A 24790-nucleotide genomic window follows, 5' to 3' on the forward strand; every position below is an offset into this window, starting at 1 on the left:
ATAGGATAATTATATATAGTAGAATATTACTCAGCCATAAAAAAGAATGAAATCTTGTCATTGTGCAACATGAATGGACCGAGAGTGTATTATGCTAAGTGAAATAAGTCACACAGAGAAAGACAGATACCATATGATTTCACTTATATTTGGAATCTAAAAAACCAAATGAGGGGTGCCTGGCTGGCTCAGTCAATGCAGCATGTGACTCTGGATCGTGGGGTCGTGAGTTCGACCCCCATGTTGGGTGTGGAGATTACCTAAAAATAAAACCTCAAACCTTAAAAAAACCCCTAATGCACAAACAACCACAAAAACAGAAACAGACTCAAATATGGAGGATGAGGGGTGGCCCGAGGGGAGGGGACGGGGAGACAGAAGAGGTGGGTGAAGGGGGGAAGAGATACAAACCCATGCTTATCAAATAGATGAGTTGGAGATGGGAAGTACAGTTGGGGATTACAGTCAGTAATACCGTAATAACCTTGTGTGGGGACAGAGGGTGGCAGGGCCCGACGCCATGAACACATGGTTACGTGTGGACTTGTAGAATCATGATTTTCTACGCCAGATGCTACTGTCGTTTGTCACCTACGCTTCTGGAGCTGCGACGAGGGGTGGAAAAGATGACATAAGTTTTCTGGGCCTCCAGGTTTCGAGTCCTTCCTTCACACGTGACCGCTGCCTGTCTGCCTGCCATCCGTGCCTCACCCCTTCTGATGCCTGGAGCCCACACTGCTTTCAGGCCCTCTACCCTCAGAAAATGTACTACGTGGAAGGGTCGACTGTCAGTCATTTACACTTTAGTGCGAATTTAGGGGCTATTTGCCTTTCAAGTCAACTTATTGGAAAAAAAAAGCAAACAATTTGTTAGAAAATGAAGGCTTTCTTCTGCAGAAGAGGCGTTTGGGATTAAGAAGATGGAGGAAATTAAGTTCTGGACAGACGATCCAGGGCAATGGTGGGTCTCCCTATTTCCGTCTTGGGCAGCAACCTCGTCTGATGATCTGATATGCTGTCCCCCAGCAGCGACAGCAAGTTGTACTGTTGTAGTTCGCTTTTGCATCTTAGCCCCAAAGAACTGAAACTGCAAGATTTAGTCTGTTTTCTGTTTAATTAAAAAAAAAAAAAAAGGGTCCGGGCAGCTGGGATGGGCATAGGTGGCAGGGAAAGCCGGACATGTGGATGTGTGCCTGAATTTGGAGGCGGAGTGGGAGTTTGCTAACAGGGACGTGATCTGGGGTAGGAAACAAGGTCACCGAGCCTGGAAGCATACCCCGCGTGGCACACGGCTAATCTGCTTCATAGCAGCCAAGGAACGCGTCCTGTGCCTCATGCATTTTAACTCTGTGATCAGGATGGAGGTCTACACACGTGAGCCGGTTAGCAGGGTGATTGTTGGGGTCGGTTGTGGTGAAGCGCAAACATTGCACTCGACATTGTGCTGAGTGGGCTCGACTTTCGGCTTTGCCACTTCCTACTCGTGCAACTCCTCACAGCTCTTCTGTTGTCGTGAGTTCCGCACGTTGGACACCTCGCACGGCCTCAGGACGATTAGAGGAGACGCTGTAGGTGACAACCTGTGGACACCCTCCAGGGCGGTGTCCTCTTTGGGGGATGAATGCGGTGGCCGCGCTTCCATTCTGCGAACCGAGGTCGCAGTGTCGAAAAGCTCTTCTTTTCCAGAAAGAGAAGTGTTTACGGTTAAGCCACCGAGTGACGAAATAACTTCCATGCAGTTTCTGTCCGTGTCCAGAGCCTGGTGCGGCCAGAGGACATGTGGTAACTCCTTGTGCAGAGCGCAAGTGGTTCGGATAGAAATCACTCCAATCATCGTGAATGACCCCCTGTGCCGAGGCAGCGGTCTTTGCCGTTGGCGGAGGTAAAGGTGTGCGTGGGGCGTCTGGACTCAGTCTCGGGTGTTCAGTCTCTCTCCCCTCCCGTAAGCTTCATAACCACCCGAGGAAGTAGGGGTTGGCATCCTCATCTTAAAGTTAAGGACAAGGAGGTTCAGAGATGCCACCAGATGGGCCTTTCTGTGGATCCTTCCAAGCATCTCTCCCCTTTGCTCCCAGGGAGGAAAAACTCAAAACGAGGCAACCGTTCTCCCTCTCGGCTGACCCTCAGGATGTGCATTAAACTTAGACAGGTGCACCCCGCTCCGGCTGCTGTGCCCGAGTCTCTCGGGCGGTTCCCAGGCGTGTGCCATTTTAGAGAGCATCCCGGGCGACTTGGAAAAGGAGTTCAGGACCTTTGCGGTGGGGAGCCTGGGTGGCTCGGTCGGTTGAGCGTCCGACTCTCGACTTGGGCCCAGGTCATGCTCTCAGGGAGCGGGAACCCAGGGTCAAGCTCTGTGCTGACAGCGAGCTGGCTTGGGATTCGCTCTCTCTGCCCCCTCCCCCACATGTGCTTTCTCTCTCTCTCTCTCAAAAAAAAAAAACAAACTTAAAAAAGACAAGAAAAAATCTTTGCTGCAAAGAGGATTGAGAACATATGACAAGAGAGGGGACCATCGCACCTCCAGGGCCGAAAAGAACGAACAGTCACATCCTACTGGGGAGCTCAGCAAAGCCCAGGAGGTGAATTCTGAACATGGGCTGGATTTTGGCCTGGAGGCTGGGGTGGATGGGTTGCGGTGGGTTAGGGCGGAGAGAGGAGGAAGGTTGGGTTGTACCAGGGGGTTAACACGGTGCCTGGTGAATGTGTGTCCAGCCTATTAAGACAAGCAAGTTGCAGTGGTGGTTGGAACCCAGCGGTGGAGGGACAGGACTGAGCATCAACTGGCCGCTGAGAAGCGGCCGCCGTCGGTTCCTGAGCGAGTCAGTGCAGGTAAGCTTGGCCACAGCCTCCGGGACAGACCCCGGGGGGATGGAGTTTGGGTGAGGGGCATGGTGACCTGGGTCTTCCTCCAGGACGAGGAGACACAGCTCCGGGGGGCAGGCTGGATGGGGAGGAAGGACGTGGAGGAGGCCGGAGGTACCATCGCGTCACACACGTGCCCTGGGGCGTCCACACCGCTCACATCCAGGGCCCCGATGAGGGAGGGGGTGGTCCCGCGGGTGGCAGGCGGGGCACACGAGCAGCTGTGGTGGCCATGCGCGTGCGGAATGGCCGCAGGCGGCAGCGGGAGCCCCCCACCCCCACCCCTGCCGGGTCTTCCAGCCTGTGCTTCCTCCCAGGCGGAGCGCGGGGAGGGTGAGACCGCACGGATGGTCAGTACCTGTCCCCACCAGGGCACGATGCCACTTCTCTAGGCGGCTCTGCTGGAGGCAGGAAGCCGCGGAGAGGATCTCCCCCAAGTCTCTCTCCTCCCGTCAGCCGGCCTGGCCTGTGGCTGCGGTTTCTGATTTCCTTTCTCCGGAGCGGAGTCTTTCCTGAAGCTTCTCCCGTCCGGTGTCCAGCCTCCCGCCCGGCTATCCCGCGAGATGACGTCACCTGTGACGTCCGTCACCCCAGGCCCCTGGGAACCGCCCCGCGGTGTCCGCGGACGTGCCCGCGTTTCTGCAGCAGCACGCACCCTGCCACACGGCCTGTCCCTGTCTGCCAGCAGCGGGTGTCCCCTGGGGCGGAAAACTACCCCCCCCCCCCAGCTCCTGTCCTCGCGGTCAGCCTTCCTCGGGGGCTGGGGCCTGCTCTGAGCGCCCCCTGCTCGGTGCGCCCTCACACCGCGCCCCTGCTCCGTGCGCCCCCTTCCGTGCACCCTCACACCATCACACGGCGCCCCTGCCCCCCACCCCCCTAGCCCATCCCCGCCTGGGTGGAGGGGGACCCCTCTGGACTAGCTCTGCCTCCCACCTGCAAAGTCCCCACTAGGCTCTGTTCTCGTCTGGGTCAATGAATCTCAACTCATTTTTTCGGCCCCAAATACCAGAAAAACACAGCCTACCCCCGACGGCTGGTGTGTCCCGGGCAGTGCCCCAGCTTCCTCTGGCTGCTTTAACAAGTTACCCACGAGCTCGGTGCCCTTGAAACAAGACGACGGATCGTCTCACCGTTCTGTGGTCACAGATCTGCTGGCGACGGATCGTCTCACCGTTCTGTGGTCACAGATCTGCTGGCGACGGATCGTCTCACCGTTCTGTGGTCACAGATCTGCTGGGGGTCTCTCCGGGCTACAACCCAGCTGTGAGCAGGGCTCCGGTCCCTTCTGGAGGCTCCAGAGGAGCTGTTCCCAGCTTCCGGGGCGGCCTGCACGCCTTGGCCGTGGCCCCTTGCTGCGGCTGCAAAGCCAGCCAACCTGCTTCTCCCCACCCCTTCTCCCTGCCTCACCTCCTGCCCCGACCAGCAAGGGTTCCTCCACTTTAAGGACTTGCGCGATTGGATTGAGGCCACCTGGACAGCCCAGGCCGTTCGCCCATGTCAAGGTCCTCAACCTTATTCACACCTGTAAACTCTGCTCAGCCACGTAAGCAAACGTGCTCACAGATTTCAGGGATTAGGCATCCCGGAATCGGGGCGTTTGGGGGCCCTTGTCCGCCTCCCGCAGGCCATCGTTTTCAGCGGGAACATTTTCAGCGGGAGGTGGTTAGTAACTGTGTGGAGTGATTGCGCCTGAGGATCTGTGGGTTGCATGGGGTTTGAGAAGATTATGTCCTAAAATCCCAGGACCACGTGCGTCCACCCTGGTCCTCCGTTTGCCTTTGGATAGGAAGACTGTGTCACGTAAATGTCTACTGGACAAACGTTATAGGCCAGGTGTTGTCCTCAGAGCCTTTGCAAAGTCACTTTCATGTAAACAGGTTAAGCGAGTGATTCAAGGTCACCCAGCTAACAGGTAAGTGGAGTTGGGGGCCCAGGTTTGGTTTTATAACCCCACCTCCGAAGCTATTTCTGTTGGAGCTCAGCGAAGTCACGGACCAGAGTTGACCTGTCATCTCAGGATTGTTTAAATGTTGTCCTGCGGTCACCATGGGGACTTTCTGGCTCTTTCTTCTCCCCAGTTCTGCGAGTGTGATTGCCTAGGGCGAGGGGGCGGAGCCCGAACTGAAGAGCCTGGTGTCCTCACAGGCGGCCAGTCTCTCTTTTGCAGGTGGGGCCAAGGTCTGGAGGCCTGGGTTTGACCTTTCACCACCCCCACCTCCATTCACCTGACCCTGGGCAGGTTCCTCAGTCTCTGCGCCTCGGTTTCACATCCCTGATGAGCCCCTTATTGCCGCGGGGTCCCATCCCGAAGCCTGGGTCTCCTCAGTGGTGCCCCCGTGGCCGGAAGGCTGTAAAGACTCCAGGCAGGTGCAGGTGTCACGGGAGGCGCTCAGCCCACCGCCCGGCACCCAGAGCGAGAGTGACCGTTTTCCGTCAGTCGTGTAAGAGACGATCTCCCAGGACAGCCGTGCGTCCTAGAGGCAGCGGATGGAAAGCAGGTCATAAACTGAAGTTCACAGGACTCACAGAAAATCGTTGAGAATATTCTAGTAATACAGGACTACACATGTTTCTGTGAAAAGCAATTTCAAACACTCCTAAGCACGACAGGTCAATGTGACCCTCCTAAGCCTCCGCCAGAGGTGACGGCTGTCAACGCGCGTTCTCCCCACGCAGGGAGTTTTCTGTGTGTTCGTGGCACATACGGGAGCTTGCCGTGAGTTACGGGAGAGCTTCCAGGACTCCGGTGTATCCAGTGTAAAATGCCAGACATCCCGGAGCTGGGCTCGTGGAAGCCGTGGAAACCTGGATGCCGGACACATGTCCCCCCCCCCCCCGGCGTGGCTGGAGCTGGTCACGCCCGTGCGAGGCCAGGAGAGGGCGCCCAGAGTCCACTCGGGCAGCCCCTGAATGGGAACGGAAGCACGGGCCGCCACCATCTCATTTGGGGAGGACGGGCCAGGCTCCGAACAAGGCAGGGTCGCTGGACGACTGGGCACTAGGGACTCAGCCAAAGCTCGTTCAAACGCAGTTTGCTGTGGGTGAGAACACAGGGCAGGGAATTCACGGAGCGGCCACGGAGTCCCGAAGCAGTTTTGTCCCTCAGGGACTGAAGAGCATCTCCTTGATGTCACGCTGTGATGCCACGCTGTGGGTAGCAGTCGTACAAGGTCACTGAGAGGCCGCACGTGGTCACGCAGTGGCCAGCACGCAGTGCCTGAACGTGCTTCCCACGGGCGGTCCCCCCGGCTGCCGGGCCAGGTCTCCGGGTGACGGGGTGGCCGGCACACGGGCGGTCCCCCCGGCTGCCGGGCCAGGTCTCCGGGTGACGGGGTGGCCGGCACACGGGCGGTCCCCCCGGCTGCCGGGCCAGGTCTCCGGGTGACGGGGTGGCCGGCACACGGGCGGTCCCCCCGGCTGCCGGGCCAGGTCTCCGGGTGACGGGGTGGCCGGCACACGGGCGGTCCCCCCGGCTGCCGGGCCAGGTCTCCGGGTGACGGGGTGGCTGGCACACAGGCAGTCCCCCCAGCTGCTGGGCCAGGTCTCCGGGTGACGGGGTGGCCGGCACACGGGCTGTCCCCCCAGCTGCCGGGCCAGGTCTCCGGGTGACGGGGTGGCCGGCACACAGGTGGTCCCCCCAGCTGCCGGGCCACGCAGCTTTCTCACCAAGAGCAGCTGCTCAGCGAATTCAGGGGATGCTGGGTCACAGGTGGACCTCATATGCAGGTCCCCAGAGGCCCAGTGAGTCACAATTTGCTTTGGAAATGGTAAAAGGAAAACATTTTGTCCGTCAAATAACAGTTGAAGGCTCAGTAACTACCTACCACCGATAGGACAGGGCCCAGTAGAACCTGCGAGGAAATAGATGTCTGTGAGGAGAACAGGACACCTACAAGTGCCTTCTGTCATGTGTGTCCCCCTGCTGCCACCGTGGTCTGAACCGCCGTCATCTCGTGCCCGGACAACAGGCTTCCTGCTTGTATTCTTGGTGCCCTGCGGCGTGTGTTCCAGCAGCAATGAGCGTGCGCTGCTTTGGTCAGCGTGCTCCTGGCTCCTGGCGTCCGGGTTCCAAGTCAAAGTCCTCACACCGGCCCACGGTGACCTGTCCCCTCGGGCCGTCTGCTGCCTCAGTTCCCACGCCTGGCTTCCTCACTCAGCCGGAGCCACGCTGCCACGTGGCTCTCGCGTGCACCGGGGTGCCTGTCCCGTCCTGGGGCGTCCCCCCTGGCTGGTGACCTGTGCCAAGCAAGCTCCCCCAGGCGATCAGTGCCCCGTTCCTGTGCTCCGAGTCTCCCCTCAAGGGACACCTGGTCTGTGAGCGCTGACCCTATTGCTTGCGACGCTACGGGGATCGGCGGACCCCCGTGCCCAACACTCTTCCTTCGCTCGTCCTGCGTGCTCCCCCGTAACGTGTATCATCCTCCTACGGGCTTTCTTTTTAAATTACTCTGACTCTGTGTCTGTCTTCCCTGAGCAGAAGCGTGAACCCCACGAAGACAGCTCTCACTATGTTGCCGATGCCGCCGAAGCGCATAAAGCCGCATCCACATAGTACGTGGTCAGTAAGGACTTTTTTCACTTAATACGATATAGAGGCTACTTGGTATCATGACATTTGCTAGGAGGAAAATCCAGGCGATAGAAACCTGGGTACAATGTGTGTTCATATTCATAAAGAGAAACGTAAGCATCAAAATAGTACAAGTTTATGAGCCAAAATATTCACGGTGCCTAACATTGGGTGGTAACGTTATAAATGATTTATTTTTGGAATGTTTAGGGTTTTTTAAGTTTTCTTTCAATTTTTCTTTCTCCTCTTCCCCTCTCTTTTCCATTTTTTCCATTTTCTTGTTTTCTGTTTTTTTTTCTCCCCCTCAGGCCGTACTATCCTCACTTGTCTGTATGTTACTCCTTTTATTATTTTTATCAGTTTTCTTCTTTACCCACACCCCCCCCATGGAGTATTACTCAGATATAAAGAAGAATGAAGTTAGGGCATCTGGGTGGCTCAGACAGTTGAGCACCCGACTCTTGATCTCGCCTCAGGTCTTCATCTTAGGGTTGTGGGTTCCAGCCCCGGGACGGGCCCCATGTCGGGCTCTGCTGGGAGTAAAGCCTACCTAAAAAAAAAAAAGAAAAAAAAGAAAAAAAAGAAGAATGAAATGTCATTTGCAGCAACGTGGATGGAGTGGATGGAGCTAGAGAGGATTATTCTAAGTGACGCCAGTCAGTCAGAGAAAGACAGATACCACGTGATTTCACTCGTACGCAGAATTTAAGACACAAAACAGGCAAGCAAATGGAAGGAAATAAAAGAAACAGAGACCCAGCTGAGACCCAGACTCTTAACCATAGAGAACAGACTTATGGTCACCGGAGGGGAGGTGGGGTGGGGGATGGGGAACAGGTGATGGGGATTAAGGGGGGCGCTCGCTGTGACGGGCACCGGGTGACGTGCAGGGTGTTGAGTCGCGTTCTGTGCACCCGAAACCAGTATTACACTGTGTTAACTAACTGGAATTTGAATACAAACTTAAAAAAGGATTTGCCACCGAACAAAAACCAAATACCTAATGTATTTAATATACATCCTCCCAGTTTCCTTCCAAAGGTTCATGTAAATTTGCACGTATCTCTTGAAAAGCATATGGCCCCGTTTTGTGTGTGAACTCTCTATTTCTATAAATGACACTGGCCTTGGCTCTTCATTCTCACACTTGGCCTTCGAGTCAGTCCCTGCTGGTCTGGTGCCGTTTGGTGTGCGGCCCCCCACCGATGCGTGGTATTCTGATATTTCGATCGCGTGCGGGGATGGGTCCCATCCCCCTGGTCAGCTCCCAGCAAAGGCCCCCAGGCCGCGGCTAGCTCCCTGTTGTCACCGGCCCTGCTCTAACGGTCACCCTCCGACAATTCTCCTGCGGACCGTGATCGGAATGAACACCCGGCAGTGGAATCACTGGGGTTCGGGCAGAGCCGTGCCACCAGCTAGAATGAACGTCTTCCCCCCCCCCCATGTTTGTACGAGCCCTTAGGATTACCAGAACTTCCAATTTCTGCCATTTCGATGGGTAGAAATCTACAACCTGTCTACATTTCCTATTTTTCTGATTGCACAGTTGGATATGCCTTTACCTGCTCTTGGCTACCCGGGTATATGGTTGAAATTTTGATGTGGTCGAACCTATCAGCCCCACCCCATAGAGCTTCAGCGTTTTTGGTGTTGTTGGAGACCTTCTTCCCCACGTTAAGATGGCAAAAATTGCCTATCCTTTTTACAATTATTTTTAGAGTTTTGTCTTTCACGTTGAGATTTTAAATCCATTCGAATTTTAATTTTGTACGTGGTTTATATCAGAGAGGATAGGCTAACTTATTCTAGGAGATTAGAAGCCCTGAATTCTTTAAGGTCTCTCAAAGCAACAGAAGTTCATCTCTGGCCTACGCCACATGTCCGCCATTGGTGGACACTGCCAATTCACTGTCCAGAACTAGTGATCTGACCCCAAAACACTGCAAATGGGCTGGAACGGGTAACCCTTCCCTGTGTCCAGCAGGAGAGGACCCGGAAACACGTGGTGAAATGTATACATCATGAACACCTGAGGAGAGATCTAACGCATCTGGGTTTTTTCCTGGATTCCATGCCGTCTTCTCCAAGGCATCGTATAATAATCCGTTGTTTTCCTTCGAGTTGGTGACGCTACCTCTGTCACACCAAGGACGCGTTTCTGGACTCATATTTGGTTCTGTTAGCTTCCTTCTATCTCTGCTTCTGTATCCATTCTGCGCCTGGTGACGTAGTGGTTTTGTAACATGTCTGGCGGGGGGGACTCTCTCTGTCTTTGCTTTTATTCCTTTGTAAACACTTCAAAATCAGTTCTTCAAGTTTCCTAAAGAATCCCATTGGGATTTAATTGAAGTTTCATTACACTTACAAATTAAGTTGGGGAAAATTGGTCATCTTTGGAGTTGTAGGTCATCAGCTTTTCTTTTTTTTTCTTTTCTTTCTCTCTCTCTCTTTTTTTTTTTTTTAGCTTTTCTTGTTTTATCTTTAATAGGGTCCGAAAGATTTTATTTATTGAGGTCTTACTCTGTTTTTGCTAGATTACTTCCTAGATAGATTTATAGATTTTCCTGTAGCTATCAGTATTTTATTTTCTATATGTTATCTACTTGTTTATTGTGAATGTGTAGGAGCATAAGTGATTTTGATGTGTTGATGTTATATTTGGGAACAATGAAAGGTCTGTCCTGTCTGAGGAGTTTTGATTCTTTTGGGCTTTTCTATGGAAGTGATCAAATGACCTGCTAATAATGGTAATTTGGACTCTTCCCTTTTGATCCTTATAACTCATGTTATTTTTTTTCTCATTTTTTTTCTTGTCCAAATTGTCAGCCAGGTATCCAAGACTATGTGGACTAAGCATCAATGATGTAGGCCGTTTTGTCTTATTTGCATTTATTTAATAGGACAATGAGTGAAGTGTGTCCGTATTTGCTGTGTGTCATAGTAGAATATACACTGTTTTCTCTGAAAGAGTTCATGTAATATTGGAGCCATCTGTTCCTTGAAATGAATTTTTGCACAAAAAAATCCATAGAACTATCTGGGCCAGTGTTTGGGGGAAGATTTGTAAATCACTATTTCTAATTATTTTAGTAGTTATCTAATGATTAAGACTTCTTTTTTCTGTTAGTTTCTTTTTGGTTTAAATATTTTTGAGATACTGACATACAGTGAAGGATACAAGTCTTAAGTGCATAATTCAGTGAATTTTACAAATGTACCTGCCCATGTAACCCACCCCCCCATGAAGAACTAGAACATTTCCATCGCCCTAGAAAGATCTCTATGGCCTTTCTCACCTGATCTGACTCCTTCCCCAGACTCAACCACTGTTCTTATTTCTTTCCCTACAGATTACTTTTCCTAATCAATAAGGTCATCCAAATGGAACCAAGCATATGTAGTCTTTGCCTGGAATAATAGTTTTTAGCTTCATCTGTGTGGTGGTGTATACTCGTAGATCATTTATGCTCCTTTTTCTATGGTATTGTACCGCGTGAATATACTCTTTCCAGATTTGGGCTACATGCATAAGCTTCTACGAGCCTTCCCAAGCAAGCTTCTTGTAGGTTTGTGTTTTCATTTATCCCAGGAAAATATATTGAAGAGGTCATAAGGTAGGTAAATATTTAACTTTGTGAGTGACTTCCATATTGTAGGAAAGGTATAGATATTCTAGCTCCTTATTGAGTGTATTCAGTCATTCATATTAATAAGTTTAGTGGTTTTGTAGTAATGCCTTATAAGAATTTTATTTTCTTGATAACTAATGACGTTAAGTACTTTTTTTTTATGTATTTATTGGCCATTTATATGTCTTCCTTTGTGAAGAGTTTGATTTGATTAAGACTTCTGTGTATTTTTCAAAAACAAACTCAAAATGGATGAAAGAACTAAAGGTAAGACAGGAAGCCATTAAAATCCTAGAGGAGAAAGCAGACAAAAACCTCTTTGACCTTGGCCGCAGCAACTTCTTACACGACATGTCTCTGGAGGCAAGGGAAACAAAAGCAAAAATGAACTATTGGGACCTCATCAAGATAAAAAGCTTCTGCATGGTGAAGGAAGCACTCAGGAAAACTAAAAGGCAACCGACGGAATGGGAGAAGGTATTTGTAAATGACATATCAGATAAAGGGTTACTATCCAAAATCTATAAAGAACTTATCAAGCTCAACACCCAAAAACAAATAATCCAATGAAGAAATGGGCAAAAGACATGAATAGACACTTTTCCAAAGAAGACATCTAGACGGCAAACAGACACATGAAAAGATGCTCAACATCACTCATCATCAGGGAAGTACGAATCGAAACCACCTCGCACCTGTCAGAGTGGCTAACATTAACAACTCAGGCAACAACAGATGTTGGCGAGGATGCAGAGAAAGAGGATCTTTTTTGCACTGCTGGTGGGAATGCAAACTGGTGCAACCACTCTGGAAAACAGTATGGAAGTTCCTCAAAAAACTAAAAATAGAACTACCCTATGACCCAGCAATTGCACCACTAGGTATTTATCCAAAGGATAAACGTGTGCTGTTTTGAAGGGGCACATGCACCCCAATGTTTATAGCATCACTACTGACAATAGCTAAAGTATGGAAAGAGCCCAAATGTCCATTGACTGATGAACGGATAAAGAAGATGTGGTCTATATATACAATGGAGTATTACTCGGCAATCAAAAAGAATGAAATCTTGCCATTTGCAACAACGTGGATGGAACTAGAGGGGATTATGCTAAGCGAAATTAGTCAGAGAAAGACAAATATCATAGGACTTCATTCATATGAGGAATTTAAGATACAAAACACATGAACATAAGGGAAGGGAGCAAAAATAATATAAAAACAACGAGGGGGACAAAACATAAGAGATTCTTAAATACAGAGAACAAACTGAGGGTTGCTGGAGGGGTTGTGGGTGGGGGATGGGCTAAATGGGCAAAGGGCATTAAGGAGGACACTTGTCGGGATGAGCACTCAGTGTCATATGTAAGTGATGAATCACTGGATTCGATTCCTGAAATCATTGCACTATAGGCAATAATGATATAAATTAAAAAAAAAAAGACTGTGTATTTTTACTTGGGTTGTCATTTTATTATTGCTTTGTAGGAACTTTTTATCTCTACTGGGTCCAAGTCCTTGGTCAGATGCAGGTATAGAAATACGCATTTCCCCCGTGATCTCGTATTTCCACGAAACTGTCAGTCTCCCTGGACTCTGGATGGTTTTAAGGCCTGGGTCCTGGCGTGTTCTCTGCGAGCTGGACCAAGATAGAATGGAAGCAGCTTGGGGCAGATGTTTGGTAAGACAGTCTGCACTCCACTGTTCTCATTTTTCTCATCCTCATCAGTGGGTCCCGCCCCACCAGGAACCGCTCAGAAATTCTGTGTCCGGCTCCGAGCATGTCTGGGAGCCGCTGCCGTGTCCGGGCCGGGGGGACGGGGAGCCGGGTCCTTCAGGAGCTGGTCAAGCTGACCCCACACCTTGTTACTGGTGTCCCAGCTCCGCTGGCATCCCGCCTCAATTCTGTATTAATTTGTTGATTTTTTGCGTGTACCTCCTTGGCTCCCGAATTATAACAATGACAAACATCAAACAGAAACTAACAATGGCCCCTGTCCTCACGAGCCTGCTTTGTAGAGGGCAGACAGGCAGTAAACAGCAGATGTAAGGAGAGACTGAATTACAGAATATGCTAGAAGGTGACCACTGCAGAGTGGTGTGGGACAGTCAGGACTCCGCGTCTCTGTGGAGGGGTGGTGCACACTGTACTACTGACAGAGGCAGCCAGCGATGGTCCCCCTGAGAAGGACATTTGAGCAGAGTTGCAGGAGACGTGAAGGACTCAACCATGCAAGTATTTGGGGGAATCGTGGTGAAAGGCACTGAGGTCCGAATACATGTCACACGCTCCACAAACAGCAAAGAAGCCAGTGCAGCTGGAATGCAGCAACCAAGAGGGAGAACGCTAGACAACGAGGTGCAGAGAGAGCAGGCTTGGAGGGCCTTGTAGGGGCCCGAGCCTTCGCTGAGCGTGAAATAGGGTCACTGCCCTGACCTCACCCCTCGTCTCTCGCTCATCCTGCCCCGTCCAGGCCTGCCGTGCCGATGCGGGGTCCACGGCAACACGTGAGAGAAGGGGCAGCAGTAGAACCCGCTTCCCCAATCCCGCCCTCGCATGGAGGCAGCTGTCCCTCACCCATCGGGGTGCTGTTTCCTCTTCCCATGCCACTCAGGCTTTCTCCCCGCTTGCGTCTATTCTAGGATTCACCGGCCTCCCCTTACTTCTGCGCCTTTGATTCACAGGAAGGAGCCCGCAGGCGGCTTGCCATCCTGCCCAGAATTACTGAGCATGCATTTATTATCTTGGTAAACAGAAAAAGAAAATACTCAGCCACAAACATTATACAAATAGTTCACTATAAAATCGAGGCACCTTGAGCACAGAGCAGCATCAGGAAATCTAAGAGAAATCAGTCGTAAGAGCAGAAGAGAGGATTTGCACGGTCTCGATTGTTTTTCAGCAGCAATCACTAGCCTCTGCAAAGTGTATCTGCATAATGTGACCCACCCAGAGTGCTCTGCACGGAACACTCCCTGGAGGACAAGAGCCCTCAGGCTACTGTTCGGGGACCAGCTCCTAACCTGATGAAGATAGCTAGGACGATAGCGGAGAAGTCTAAGCAGCCCACTCATGTTTCTGCAGTAAATTTGAGGCTATGTGCTGGCTTCAGGCTCTGGACTTTGTCACTGAGAAATTGGAGAGAAGTCACCTCAATAGGGCTGAGGGAATATACATAAACTTACCAAATCCAGGGCTCCCGGAGGGACCCCCAGCCAAAGCTCAGTAAGTCCCTTCCACTGTGATTATTTATTAAAAAGCTGCTCATTTTTATTCTTTCTTTTCTTTCTATATATATTTCTAAGTAAGTTCTATGCCCAGTGTGGGGCTTGAACTCACAACCCCAAGATCAAGAGTCACGTGCTCTACCGACTGAGCCAGCCAGGCACTCCCAATCCCTTCCATTATTTGACCTAAGGCTTAGTTTGTAATCAAAACCAGAGAGGTGGGTCAATAACCAGCCCCTTCCCCTCAGGTGATGCCTCCGCCATGAGAAAGGAATGTGCTTGAAACTCTGTACATCCTGTCCTCCCACAAACTTCATGGTGAGCTTGCCTAGCCTTACAGACACAACATGTGAGAAGGTGTTATCTTGAGAAGCATAATTACTTAAAATATCATAGAATATTGACAAAAAGCTTTTCTGTAGGTAAACCTAGGGATGAGCTACAGCCATGAGACCCTCAGCACTCAGGTCAAGCTAAGGTGTGGAAGTTCGTGAAGGAGTACAATCTCGTTAACCCAGACTATCTCCAGATCGAGGTTAAATCAGATTGTACTCATATGCCTGTGCCTCAGTATCGCCGAGAGACAAGAATAAAATACTGAAATATCTGGGTCCTCAGGGAAACACCTCCCCTGGGCTCATCAGGGGTATTTTTTCTTTTCTCCTTTGTGATAGTCAATCATCATTTACTTCTGCAGTGGGACCAGCTGTTGGTTTTCAGGACAGTCAAAATTTGCTTGGTTTTAGGATCAAATTTGTACTGCCTTTTTCCACAAAAGAAATAGAAATCTTAGGAAGAAAATGAAAGGTAACGATCCTATGAGACAAATAGATGGTGATTTTACACATGAACTCTTGAAAAAAAATATCCATTTCCACACAGGCAATTTGCTTTCATATCTAAGGAACAGTACATTTGTCATTTCTATGTGCACAGAAGGGAGACATCTTTACCTCCATCTTGGAAGACAGCATCAACTTTTTTGCCAATTCCGGGAAAGTCTTGAGTTATCTCTTTGGGAAAACCCGCATCCATGGACTGCGTGTTTTCATCATACCGGTAAAAAAAAAAATTAGAAATTTCAGAATGTGTGATTAATAACAATAAGTAATACTCAGCATTAAGTATCAAGTCACTGTTCTGAGTGGTTTAAGTATACTGCTTCCTTAACTCTTCACAATAAATCTGAGAGGTGGGGGCTGCCTTCATTTTCATTTTGTAGAAAACCACCGCTGTAAACAGTTGTGAGTGGGTGCATTGCCAGCATGGAGATAATAGGTTTCAACTGGCAAGGGTCCCAGTTCAATAGGGTTATGGGAGACTGGAACAGACTAGAGCAGCATCAACCCTAAAATCTGACTCAAACTTTATCTCGGACTCCATTGTCTGCCCTATCAAGTAGAACTACCGTGGGAAAGAAGGTTCCTTTCTGTTCCCGCTTTCTATCGTCCTTTTCAACTCCATCCTACAGGTCCCTTGCCTCGCAAGGACAGACATGGCGTGACGATAACAGAGAGGCTTCCGAGTGACTCTTGGTCTAGCTGCGTCCATTCACCAAGGGAGGATGGAGGTTCTGCAGGGTTTGAGAATGATTTTTAAAAAGGCAACTCCTTCCACTGAGTGATCTGCCTGTCTTTGCCTCCAATGCTCGCTGGCAACAAAGAAGTACGTCATCCCAGTCTCCTCCTCGTGAATGGCAGCATCGATTTTCTTCAGCCTTTGGGGGAAGCTGAAGGAGCTGTAGATGTCCCTGGGATAGCCATACAGTGCCCGGTGCCCCTTGATGGCCCAGTATTTACCACCTGTCAACAGAAAAACCGAGCATGAAAACACTGTGCCCAGGGCTCTGAGGACAGTAGTCAGGCTTTTCCGCAGATGCTCATTCACGAGAGGTGGATACAGGGTTTTATTCCCAAGTGTGGTGTCCCCAAGCCAGGCATTTGTCCGGGGTGCAGGCGGCTGGCTTCCCCAGATGCACAGGGGTCCTGCGGCCATGGCGTCTCCCCGGGGGGCCCCTCTCAGCTCCTGGCAAAGGACTTGGTGCGTGCTCGCTTAGCATCTCCAGCACATCAGCGCATCGCACGTCATGATGCCGCAGTATGAGCACAAACACGCGACCGCCTCACAAGAAGGCAGTGTGAGACCTCGTGTGTATATAAACCCTCCTGTTTTCTCCACACACGTTAGATCTGTTTCAAGATTCTTGACTTATGGAAATGGCCCCCTTAATTTTCAACAAGCAACAAAAACCTGATGAAACATGTAACTCATAAACCCATCAACCAAAAAAACCCCCGGAAGCTTTACCTTTAAAAAAGAAAACTTCATCTCTTCTAGCAACTTCATAAGCAGCGTCTACTCCGTTACCTAAGTCAGAAATGACATCGGGATCCACTGTTTCGTAGAAGACACCTGTGCGTAGGAAGAACCTGATTCGGAAGAGAGGAAAAGATTGTAAGCGCAGCAGCCTGGGTTGATGACCAGCTCTTCTCCCTGGACACGAGTCTGCCCCCCCCCCCCCATGCTGGGCCCTCTGCCTGAGGGATGTCTCATCTCACAGAGATCCTACGTGCCAGCAGATGACACAGGCCGACCGACGAGGCTAAAGAAGGTGTGAGAGGCTCCGACCAAGCTTCTCCATCGTAGGGTTTTCCGGTTGGGAGTTTTGCCGCGTTTGTGTCACGTCCTGGGGACCAGGGTGACAGCTCAGCACAGGCTCCTACGTGGGCTGGCGGGAGTGTTCTCAAGACCATAGACACCAGATGGAAGCATACGGCGAGCCACCAGCCTTGGGAAGGACCAGAGGGCTCATGTCCCGGAAAGAACCTTCCTTGTTAGCCTCCTAGCAGGCCCAGCCGCTGCTCGCAGTCCCCGGACCCACCACCAAGCCCCCTGCAGTGTCGGCACTGGCCCCCATCAGTCCCTCTCAGCTCTTGACGTCCCCTGGACCTTCCTTTTCGGGCCCTAGACTACATTGCCCTCAGCGCGGTGTAGACATCTGATTTGAGCAGTGCTGCTCGGAAGAACCTATTTGTTCCAACTCACTAACACGTTTATCATCCCAGACAGCAGAAATGAGCTCAGGAGTTTCACAGCTCAGGGGTTGGTGAAAGGAGTTGGAAGACGAGTTCCAGCTCCATTACTGACAAGCCTGTGATCTGTCTGTCTGCCTAACCCACAAGTTTGCCTGTGGGCCAGTGTGGAGTGGAAGCCTTATAATGCCTTTGACTTTATGAATTTTCTGGCGATTGAATGACTTACCTATGATAAAAACTTGTTTTTCTTCTTTCGATTTTTGTTTAAGTAATTTCTACACCCAGCGTGGGGCTTGAACTCACAACCCTGAGGTCGAGAGTCCTATGCTCTTCTGGCTGAGCCCGCTAGGTGCCCCTTATCTGTGATAAAAATTTTTGAAGAATAAATCACTTCATGCAAATGCACTACTATGAAAATGACCAGTTAAAATATATTGCTAAAGAAACAGAGACCGTTCAACAAAAATGTCAGAACAACTTAAAAGCGTATCAGTATTAATGGTGACTTTTTCTTTCTTTCTTCATTTTTCTTTTTTTCTTTCTTTCTCTCTTTTAGATTAAAAAAAAATTTTTTTTTCAACGTTTATTTATTTTTGGGACAGAGAGAAACAGAGCATGAACGGGGGAGGGGAAGAGAGAGAGGGAGACACAGAATCGGAAACAGGCTCCAGGCTCTGAGCCATCAGCCCAGAGCCCGACGCGGGGCTCGAACTCCCGGACCGTGAGATCGTGACCTGGCTGAAGTCGGACGCTTAACCGACTGCGCCACCCAGGCACCCCTCTTTTAGATTTTTTAATGTTTATTTATTTTTGAGAGAGAAAGAGAGAGAGAGAGTGAGCATGGGTGGAAGAGGGGCTGAGAGAGAGGGAGACACAGAATCCGAAGCAGGTTCCAGGCTCCGAGCTGTCGGCACAGAGCCCGACGTGGGGCTCAAACCCATGAGCCGGGAGATCATGACCTGAGCTGAAGTCCGATGCTTAACTGCCTGAGCCACCCAGGAGCCCCTCTTTTTTTCTTTCTTTTTTACATGTTTTTAAAGAAGAATGATTCTCCACGAATTTTGGCGACAGCATCAAATGTTAACTTGCTATCACAGGCTCGTGGGATTCGCAGTTCTTTCGGCTGGATGGGATTTGTGGAAGGTCCTAAAAAATAAATAGAAGTTCTGAAGTAAGTTAAGTTGGCATATTATGTTAACACAAAAACATTTAGAAGGAAGCCTCTATTTTTATTATTTTAGAGAGACAGAGGGCGAGCGAAAGAGCAAGCAGGGGAGGGGCGGAGAGAGAGAGAGAATCCCAAGCAGGCTCTACACTCATCACAGAGCCCAACCCAGGGCTTGATCTCACCACCCTGAGATCATGACCTGAGCCACAATCAAGAGTCAGATGCTCAACTGACTGAGCCATCCAGTTGCCCCACAGAACGAAGGCTCTTTCTTAAAGGACGCAGCTGAAAGCTGTTTATTTGAAACCCACATCTAGACCCCTAATTGTTTGTCCAGCATTTTTACTTTGTGCTCACCATAGATGGCCTGGATGGCATCGATGTCCTTCGGAGACAGCAGGGCATCACCATAGTAGATGTATCTGGGGAACATCAAAGAGCCAATGTCATCACTATGGAGTAGTCCAAGGGAATGGCCCAACTCATGTGCCGCCGCATAATACAAGTTGTAGTCTAAAAAGACCAACAGAACATGTTTGCAATTACTGGAATGCACTTTTGAGGAACCCAAGAGGGAAATATAAACATCCAAACCTCAGAAGCTTTATTTTTGACTTTCTTTGTGCAGATTTGGTGTGTAGCTGGTGGTATGTCTGTGTGGGGTATACGTGTGTGTGTACGTGTTGTCAAAGAAAGAAGAGTGTCTTAATAATTTTAGGTGGGCTGAGGAAAGTCTGAATTTCTGAGATTGGACTAGTATAATTCCCGGAAGAAACTCAACTGACAAAGAAAAATCCCACTGATTAATAACTATCATAAAATAAGGTAGAAAGTGTTATATTCTAGAGGAATAATAGGATTCTATTGACATTTATTATTGTTTTCTGCTCATAAATCTTATATTACCTTCTATGTCTACTTCTGAAAATTTAGATAACGTAGGAAAGCACCAAGAAAAATTCCCCCAAATCACTTTACCAAAAATAACCATTTGGGTATGTAATAATATATGTGACAGTGTGATTTAAAACATCCTAGCAACATTTTTAGAGTAACGTACTTTTATGGGTAAAATGGTAGTACTTGCAGAAATAATATTCCCTTATTTGAAATAAATGAGACCAGGGGTGCCTGGGTGGCTCAGTTGGTTAAGCGTCCAACTTTGGCTCAGGTCATGATCTCACTGTTCCTGCGTTCGAGCCCCGCGTTGGGCTCTGTGCTCACAGCTCAGGGCCTAGAGCCTGCTTCAGATTCTGTGTCTCCTTCTCTCTCTGCCCCATCCCCACTCATGCTCTGTCTTTCTCTGTCTTAAAAGTAAATAAAACATTAAAAAAAATAAATGAGATCAAAGAGTTCCCATTGGCTTTCTAAGCAATTATAGTTTTAATAAAAGCTTATGTTTACTAAAGTATTTAAGGCTGATCACAAAGCTGGCCCACTTGACTAAAGGCGTTCTTGTAGAGAAAACACTGACCCACGAAAGGGGGAAATAGGAAGAATTTGTGGACTCACTTCTGAAGTCATCGGTCCATGTTTTTTCCTCATCAAAATGAACACCTCCTCCCATGCCCCTTCCTGGCGGGAACACATGAGCAAGTGGGCTTCTGATTCTGCCAAAGTCGGACTTATCGCCATGATCTGTGAAGAGCAGGACAGCAGGGGCGTATCCCCGTTATGTCTGGCTCCCCCGGGAAAGGCGAGGGCGGTGACAAAGAGCCCAGAGCTATTCTTAAAAAAAAAAATAATAATAATGTTTATTTATTTTTGAGACAAAGAGAGAAACAGAGTATGAGTGGGGATGGGGCAGAGAGAGAGGGAGACACAGAACCCAAAACAGGCTCTAGGCTCCGAGCTGTCAGCACAGAGCCCGACGCGGGGCTTGAACTCACAGACCGTGAGATCATGACCTGAGCCGAGGTTGGACGCTCAACCGACTGAGCCACCCAGGCGCCCCCCAAAGCTACTCTTGATCTTTGAAGCTTCCTTTCTTTGGCCCATGAAATCAACGCCCCTCCACCCCCAGTGGAGAAGGCCTGCGAGCATCGGGAGGTAAAGTCCAGAATGGATTTGGGAGACAAGAAGGGCTTACCTCCCCAAACGATAACATTATGTCTGCCTGACCCTCAGAGAGCTTGGTGAAGGTCAGGACGGAGGCATTACTCCAGAGTTGAAAACCTTTGTCAATGGCACAGTCCACCTCTGCTCTTGGCAGGTCTGGTGTGTAATTTTCAATCCTTCACGTGAAATAAAACAGAGACATGTCAGACCTCCTCTGTCATGGCTCTGATGGGGAATCGAGTCCTCGCTCTGGTGCCCGTTCTCATTACCTGTAGGTCAGGTGTGTGTGTTCCCATCGAGGGTCCCCCTCAGTGAGGACATAGGGAGCCAGGTCAGGCACCCCACACCTGGCCTGCTGCATCACGTGCAGGGTCTCGGCATCTGGCCGCCCAGTCACCTTCAGCCCAAAGAATTTCTGCATTTGCTTCAGCTTCTCAACCACTAAACCGCTGTTTCTTTGCCTTCCAGATTTGTTGGTTCCAGTCTTCAAGTTGTAGTACTTTTGTAGGTATTTCTGATAAGGAGGCAAATATCGAAACACGAAACGTGAAACCTTTCTCATTTACTTCCTGAAAATCTTCAGGATTTCACTGTGGGGATAGAGAAGTTCTTTTGTCTTGAAGACTTCGGGCAAAGAGGGGGGAAAAAACCTGTCTGCATCTGTGATGATTTCATAGCCTTTATGAGGCTTAACCAATAAATAATAACACTGTGAAGTCAGTGTTAAGGTAGTCAGGACTCTCTCGCTCTCTCTGTCTCTGTTTCCCTCTATCTTCCAAAGAAATGTCTACAGATGTGTAAAGAGATGTTTCGTTTTGTTATGAGGGAACCTGTTTGAGAGAAAGTAGTTACCCCAGAATGAATCCCAGACTTGCTTGAGCTTCTAGACCTTGACCTTGGAAACGTGAGGATGGCGTGTGGGAATCAGCATTTACCTGGATCATCGTGGCATCTCGCTCTCGTGTCTCAGCAGGCGCTGTGAAGACGTGAACCCCATGCCCCAGAGCAGCAGCGGCAGGGGAAGGCTGGGCATGCTCACCTAGGCTGTCCTTCTCTGCTGAAGACCTCCGACGCCCCCCACCTCCTGCTGTCCAGGGTGTTCGCCTTAGGGCTCCCCCTTTGGTAGGGTCCTGGCAGCCCCAGAAAAACAAAGGCTAGCTGATTCACATCTGCCCAGAAGAGCCGCATCCTCTTGGTTTGCAACGGGTGGGCTCAACTTTCAAAAATCGTGACTTCAAGTGGGGTGACCTTTCATCTTTCCTTTTGCCTTTACAATCTTGTGATTGTGATCAAACAGGACATCGACAGAGACACACTTCCCCCCCCCCCCACAGTTCTCTTATTGATTCCTTTGCAAGGACAGTTTGCGGTCACTCCCACCACGGCCCCTTCGGAGAGGACCCACAAGTGCGGACTGGACGAAGGAGCTGAAGTTCACAGGCTCAATTATCTGCAAAAACACTTCCCTGGATGAGGAGATTCAGTGGGTTTTGCTCTCCTTGGGAGGAATAATTTTTTAAGAGATGCTAGTGAGAGTGCGAGGCTGCTAAGTGGGTGTTCCGAGGGAAGGTCCCTTCGCTTCTGCGCTGTCGCCACGCTTTATTCGTGTGCGGCCAGAAACGCCTCCTCGCGGGTGTGCCTTATGAAATAATCCGGAAGGTGTTCCGAGTTGGCACACCCTTGACGAGGGCGCCGCCCTCACACGAGCCGACCTTGTCTGGCAGGTGCCGCTCTTCTGAAGAAGAGCTTCGACGGGGACGAGCCAGGACCTCACCCGTCTGCCCCCGCGTGGAGGTTTGAGATGTACGGGGATGCCCGGGGCATCTCCGTGGGCTCTTAGTCATGCCGCAATCCAGACTATGACTTCCCTAATGTGTGTCGATTTCCTGCCTTCAGATCCCTTTTCTGTGAATCAGGTTCTGATTATGAAACAGATTATGTTCTGTTTTGCTGAATTTGCCTCAATTTGGACAGAGGAATTTTCGCATGATGCATTGTTGTTTTCTTTGTCTATGTTACTCATGCCTCTGTCCTAATTTACTGTGAGGCCAACTAGTTTGATCTATTGCTTTTCGTCAATTAGTCAACTCTTGGTCAAATGCGCACTGGATGAAAAGTACCACACGTAACGTCCGCAGAGCTTCGTGCCTTTTACAACGTGAGCTTAACTTCGTCTTCGCCACACTTCTATAGAGCACTTAGGGTGGATATCATTAGTTCCACCTGATGGGTGAGGAAGCTAGCTCCTCACAAAAGTTAAGGGGACAGGCCTGAGGTTGCAAAGCCACCACATGGTTGGGGAGGATCCGCCACCCAGGTCTTTTGAACACAAAACAGGCAACCAAGCTCTAAGTACATATCAGCGAGCGATGCAGACATCTTGGCTTTTGAATGAGTTACTGAGAGAAGACAGATAGAAAGATAGTTGGATGGATAGATAGGTAGATAGATAGATAGATCATTATTAAATATTGATGCACAGGGCCTCCAACCAAACCATGATGTTATATTATTTAATTTTATTGACGCAGACCTAGAAGTATGCTTTGTATTCTATGACTAGTGAGAACTGACTGGTTTTACTTTTGTTCTCCCACACAGACGACTGAAAGGTCAAGTCTCTTTGGAGCACATTAAATCAGCCTAAAGTCGAGTGGCCCAGAATTTGCTCAACGCATGATGCTGGCAGGTAGTGTCTACGCTTTGAGGGAATCCATCTAGTGTACTCCTAATCGAGGCCCGTGATGTCAACAAGCCCACAGGAGCAAAGGCAGACCATAAAGCACAATATTCGAAAGTTGAAATGTCTCCCAAATCAGGGCACATGGTTTCCCTCACGTGGGCGCCGCAGTCCTGCAGAGAGATCTCAGCGATTCACCTGTTACTTCAGCTCATGCTGCGTTGCTTTTTATCAAGATCCTAGACGATATCTGTACAATGACGAGGGAGGACAATCCCTCCCCAAACATCTACAAGTGACAAGGAATTGGCACTTAGATGACCCTCCTCGGGGTGACACATACCTGAGATTTAGGACCAGAATGAATGGATTTCTAAGTCAGTGTTCCTTCTGGTTTTCGTGGTTTGCTCCCTAGAGTGACAACCTGGGGTCTGAAGACAGTCACGCACGGGTGAGGGTGGAGGTGGCACTTGGATACCTTCCAAGCAGCACGTTTGATGAAGCCCAGCTGAGAGTCAGCGGGCTTGAATCCCAGCTCCATCCCTTGTAAACTGAGCACACGGACCATCTTCTTAACGTCTATGATGCTCAGTTATAAACAAGGAAACTATAATGCTTCTTCCTCCAGGTTATTAAAAGCGAACTTATATTAATGAATCTTCCCTCAGTTGTACTGATGAAATTGTGATAATTATTATTTCCCTGGTAGATGTCCCCTATCATCAGGAATTACAAAGGCGAAGTGTTAGCTCACAAGGCATCTCTCTGACATCAAAAGAGAGAGTACAAACTAACGTAGTGAAAACACAGGACAAGTTTGACACAACCCTTAAGTGATTGAGACCTTAAGTAGCTTCACTGAAAATCTGAATAATTTCATGGTCATGGGTTCATGGGATGTTGGATGGAAGGCAGCCCTTTACAGGGAAAGGATTGATTTCACTTAACATCATCCTCTCTAGCTACATCCACATCGCTGCAGACGGCAAGATGGCCAAGTAATATCCCATTGCGTATAGACTGCATCTTCTTTATCCATTCCTCAGTCGATGGACACTCAGGTTGCTTCCACAGTTTGGCTGTTGTTGACGGTGCTGCTGTAAACAGTAGGGTGCGTGTAACCCTACTTACTGCTTTTGTACTTTTGGGGTAAATAGCCAATAGTGTAATTCCTGGATCATAGGGTATTTGTAGTTGTAACTTTTTTTTTTTTTTAACGTTTATTTATTTATTTTTTTGGGACAGAGAGAGACAGAGCATGAACGGGGGAGGGGCAGAGAGAGAGGGAGACACAGAATCGGAAACAGGCTCCAGGCTCTGAGCCATCAGCCCAGAGCCCGACGCGGGGCTCGAACTCACGGACCGTGAGATCGTGACCTGGCTGAAGTCGGACACTTAACCGACTGCGCCACCCAGGCGCCCCTGTAGTTATAACTTTTTGAGGAGCTTTCATACTGTTTACCACGGTGGCTGCACCAGTTTGCATTCCCATCAGTAGTGCACAACTGTACTCAAATAAAAATAAACTGGAAGGATTAAGATTTTGGTGAGAGGCAGAGA

At 49.4% G+C, this 24790-nt stretch overlaps 1 protein-coding gene and 1 long non-coding RNA gene across 16 annotated transcripts; one reads left to right on the forward strand and one right to left on the reverse strand.

Moving 5' to 3' along the window:
- The first annotated feature begins 416 nt into the window (after window positions 1–416).
- On the forward strand, window positions 417–24467 carry LOC124504842 (uncharacterized). 15 transcript variants are annotated; one of them, XR_006960531.1, is made up of 7 exons: window positions 417–1882; window positions 2455–2579; window positions 2713–2829; window positions 2913–2976; window positions 3319–7420; window positions 21521–21793; window positions 23152–24467. XR_006960531.1 is itself a non-coding variant. In XM_047070427.1 (4 exons), the coding sequence occupies exons 1-4, from the start codon at window positions 1840–1842 to the stop codon at window positions 3252–3254; spliced, it is 633 nt and encodes a 210-aa protein (XP_046926383.1). In that variant the 5' UTR covers window positions 1687–1839; the 3' UTR covers window positions 3255–3294. The 15 variants fall into 15 exon arrangements, 1 of the variants encoding a protein (XP_046926383.1); XR_006960532.1 differs by having other exon boundaries at window positions 21524–21793; XR_006960535.1 differs by lacking the exon at window positions 21521–21793.
- LOC124504843 (uncharacterized) lies at window positions 18395–20206 on the reverse strand. The gene is made up of 3 exons (XR_006960538.1): window positions 20005–20206; window positions 18850–18914; window positions 18395–18470 (listed from the first exon to the last, which is right to left on the reverse strand). It is a non-coding gene; the product is annotated as an uncharacterized LOC124504843 (long non-coding RNA).
- Window positions 24468–24790: the final 323 nt, after the last annotated feature.

Source organism: Lynx rufus, unplaced genomic scaffold, assembly GCF_022079265.1.
Source record: "Lynx rufus isolate CCGP_SWC_20201006 ecotype Redwood Valley unplaced genomic scaffold, mLynRuf1.p SCAF_9, whole genome shotgun sequence".
Classification (NCBI taxonomy): Eukaryota; Metazoa; Chordata; class Mammalia; order Carnivora; family Felidae; genus Lynx; species Lynx rufus.

Coding starts and splice junctions, on each gene's coding strand:
- LOC124504842 (XM_047070427.1), top strand. CDS start 1,840: ATGACCCCCTGTGCCGAGGCAGCGGTCTTTGCCGTTGGCGGAGGTAAA. Junction 2,580..2,712: donor AGCTCAGCAAAGCCCAGGAG/GTGAATTCTGAA, acceptor ATGTGTGTCCAG/CCTATTAAGACAAGCAAGTT. Junction 2,830..2,912: donor TCCTGAGCGAGTCAGTGCAG/GTAAGCTTGGCC, acceptor GTCTTCCTCCAG/GACGAGGAGACACAGCTCCG.